Raw genomic sequence first — 3,920 nt, forward strand, 5'->3', positions numbered from 1 at the left:
TAGTAACAGCATCATGTTTTAGAGGAATAAGCACATTTGCATTTGTCATTGGAATAATTCAGTCTACAACAATCAAATCAAATGGAACAATGAACTCTCCTACTCTATTTCTCTTGGTAAAAACAGAGCTCTTCATCTGAGATCTCCAACATTAACAAAAGAATGCTATTTTTATAGACTTTATTGTGTTTGTTGTTGTTGTTGTTGTTAAATACTACTCAGGCATTGGGGCCAGTAGGTGCTAGGAAAAAGGAGGAAACAAAACAGAGTCCCTGCCTTCATGGAGCAGATGTTTCACTTGGGGAGGCAGTGATAGAGCCTACAGGGAACAACACTAAGGGGCCCTGAGATCACAGCAGCAATTTGGTGGTCACAGATGACCCCTCCAAGGAAGGGGTTTTGGAAGTGAGAGCTGAAGATGAGTAGAGGTGGGCCAGTGGTGCGGAGGATGTGCTTTTCCAGCAGAGATGTCAACACACACAATGGTGGGTGGGAAACCACATCTTCCAAGTGACGCTTGGGGAGTCATGTGAATAGGTACAGAATGAGCCCAATGTGGTTGTAAGATTGGCAAGAACCAGGCACATGAGTAGTGGGCTGATGGGGATCCTGTTCCTAGAGCCACAGAAAGCTATTGAGAGTTCCTGACCTGGGGAGCGGAAGGCTCAGGGTGGGCTCTGTGGGATGAGTTAGAAGGCTATTGGCGGTGATGCTGGCTTGGATCAGGCAATGGAATCTCTTGCTCTTTTCATCTTTGGGGGACTTGCCAACAACTGAATTAAATCCTTTGAGGGATGAGTGGACAGCATTCCCATTTTTCAGATGAGGAGACCATCAGAAAGGGCCCCAAATTAAGTTATTTCTGCACCCTTTGGGTAGTGAAGAGGAACAAGTTCTTGGAAAGGCTGAGACTACAGACCACATGGAGCCCAAGGGTGTGGGCTGCTGAGAGATTGGTTCAGGACTGCATCCCCCCCTTGGCAATGCCCCAGTTGCCATTTCTAGCTCCTTCTGATCCACCATGGGTGTGTTTTTCACCCAACAGATCTTGAGGACGACAGGTTTATAATAGGAAATCAAAGCTGAGCTTTGGCATGGGACCTATGAACGAGTTCCTAAGAGTCTTGCTGATTAGGAACAGAGGAGAAGGCCGGTACGTTAGATCAGATTGTGAATTACAGTATGTCGTCAGAGGATCAGTGTGATGACTACCAAGAATAAAGGTAAGTCAGTTAGGAGTCATGTATACAAAATGGTTTTCCTTTGCCTAATAAACTAATTTGCTGCACAGTGTCATCAGACGCTGGTATATTCCCATCAACTGTGGGAAAAAGAATAAGAAAGTTTTAATAATAAGCCAGTCATCACCTATTATTTACCATGTACCGTAATAGAATCCAATCCTAACAACAAACCATTCACGGCAGGAGGTCTATTATCACACCCATTTTGCAGATGGACAGAGCTAAGGCTCAAAGAGGTTAAGTAAGGCACCCAGGGTCACACAGCCTAGGGGAGGGGGTCGGAACCTGAGATTGCCTGGTGTCCAAGCTTGTAATCTATGCTAGCACTGGGGAAGGCAGGGAGGGGTCTGTGTGATTTACTTCTTTTGCAAATTAGAATGAGCTGGGGGGTGGGGGGGGTCTTCCTCTGCGAATGTCACTCTCAATTGCCGGCACTGGTGGCTCCAGGAAGTGTGTAGAACCCTGAACCCTGGGTGTATCAAGGATACGAGTGTGGCCAGGGAAGGTCAAGTGCCTGTGTGTCCCCTCAGGAAAAAGGTTGAGAACCAGTGGCTTAGTAAAGAAATCACGAAGACTGACTGGGGAGGGAGGGAGAAGTGATGTCAGGGTGGGGCTGCCTGGGGACACTCTTCTTCCACTTTCAGCCTCCTCTTCTACTCTGCGTCCTGGGGGCCTTCTCCAAGGTGTTTGTTTTGTGTCCCTAGGGCCATCTGCAACCACGTGGCTCTGTGACTCTGGAAATGCCCTGGGTACATAATCTAAATCCTAAGGACAACTGTCTGCTATGGGGTCCCGGGCAGTGAGGCTTGCTGGGACCCGGAATCCTCCTCATCCAAAATAACCTCAGCGGCCCCCAGCTCTGGCCTCTCTGACACAGGCTCTCCAACAGCAGCTGGAGGGAAACATCTGGAGATCAGCTTGACACCATCACCCACTGACCTTGAGACTCCTCGGTGGTTGCCTTCATCCTTGCTCGTAATGCCATTGCCTCTTGGATCTGCCCTCCTCTTCATCTCCAGCCCTGGCTCTTGCCAGAGATCCCTCATTCTATCTTGCGGCTATTGAGCCACTGGCAATTCCCCAAATGCCCCTGTGGACCGTCTCTCTTTCTTGACTTCACATGCACTGAACCACCCCACCTGAAATGAAAACTCTTTCTTAACCTTCTCTCCTTTTTTTAGAAAATTGTTGTCATTTTATTATATCATAAGCCATTGAAACATCCGAACAAATCAATATTTGGGCGGTCACTATCTGGGCGGTGAGGCAGCTGCTTTCTCCTTCACTTCTTTGGGTGACTAGAGCAACTTGTCAGTAGATTAAAAAAAAAAAAAAGACAACCTTTTGCATTCCTTAAGTCTTTCCAAGGCATGTGCTGGTACGACTCAAACTTCTGTCAGATGCAACTAGTCTAGCATCCAAACACGCACAGTAGTAGCAGCGCACTGCGCCCGCTCCCACCACAGCCCTGCTCATTTGTGTGTGATATTTGGAGCATCTGGAGGAGTGTGAATAGTATCAGGAAGAGGAGGGAGGAGGAAACCGCATGAGTGCCTGGCTGGAAAGAGGTCAGCTGAAGTCGTGCAGGGCAAGCCTGAACACGGCATTGGTGCAAACCCAAGCATCATTGATGTTCTTTAATAGGAACATCTGGTGGAACCGCATGATGGGGTCTTCATCCGCCGTGAGCTGGCCCACAACCATGCTGATGATGCAGCTATCTGGCGTGGGCTGATGGTCCTGTGCCATGAGGCTGTGCTGGATTTTCTGGAACGGAAGGCTAGACAACTTCCCCGCAATGGCAGCTTTCCCCTGGAACTGCTGTCCTTCCCATGCAAGGCATGATGCATCAATAGACATTGTGTCTAGTTGGGTTCTGTCATTATCAAATAACTGGTAGTAATGCTGAATGAGGCTGGATCTGATCTGCTCCCAAATTGGCTGGCCTCCCATTCTGGAGTGTCACCCGGCCTCGTTGGACCCGAGGGGCTGGCACGATGGCAGCAGTGGCGGTGATGGCCATTAACCTTCTCTTCATTACTCAACCAATTCCTCTTCATCTCTGAGACTCAGCTCCAGGGTAACCTTCCTTCTTCTCTCTACTGAGGTCATACTTGCATCATAGAATTTCTCACCTTGCATATGTGAGGTGTGTGTGTGTGTGTGTGTGTTCTGCTGTTCTCCCAGGTGAATCACACGCTGCTGACACCTGAGAAGCACTGGCCTTCCCCTGGGGGAAGAGAGAATGAGCATCCCGTCAGGGTCTGCCCCTTTTGTTCGGTGTCGTGCCAAGGCGAGTGACAGAGGCTGCACTTGAAACTACGTCTTCGGGTGGCAAGCCTGCATTTGTCCCTGTTATGGCTGCATCACTGGGGTTAGGAGCGTGAGCCATGAATGTAGACAAACGTAAGTGCTCATCCGATCTGCCACCTGTTATCTGTGTGGCTTTGGGCAAGTTGCTTGACCTCTCTGAGCCTCAGCTTCTCATCGGTGGGGTGGAGAAAACTAAAGTAGAATTCAATGCAACAACCGATGCAAAGAAAATATTTTATGCACAGCACCTCCCGACCAAGTGCTCAGCAAATATCAGTTATGGACGCTGCACGTAAAACAGGGGCTTTTATCATGCATGGACGTTTAATCTCACTGAAGCAGCTACTCAATCACACACGTATT

The 3,920-nt window shown here is 48.7% G+C and overlaps 1 protein-coding gene across 1 annotated transcript; it reads right to left on the reverse strand.

The window, feature by feature from the left end:
• Positions 1-2,810: 2,810 nt before the first annotated feature.
• On the reverse strand, positions 2,811-3,656 carry LOC100686918 (nuclear transport factor 2-like). Its single transcript, XM_038532116.1, has one exon. The coding sequence runs from the start codon at positions 3,195-3,197 to the stop codon at positions 2,814-2,816; it is 384 nt and encodes a 127-aa protein (XP_038388044.1). The 5' UTR covers positions 3,198-3,656; the 3' UTR covers positions 2,811-2,813.
• Positions 3,657-3,920: the final 264 nt, after the last annotated feature.

Source organism: Canis lupus, chromosome 3, assembly GCF_011100685.1.
Source record: "Canis lupus familiaris isolate Mischka breed German Shepherd chromosome 3, alternate assembly UU_Cfam_GSD_1.0, whole genome shotgun sequence".
Classification (NCBI taxonomy): domain Eukaryota; kingdom Metazoa; phylum Chordata; class Mammalia; order Carnivora; family Canidae; genus Canis; species Canis lupus.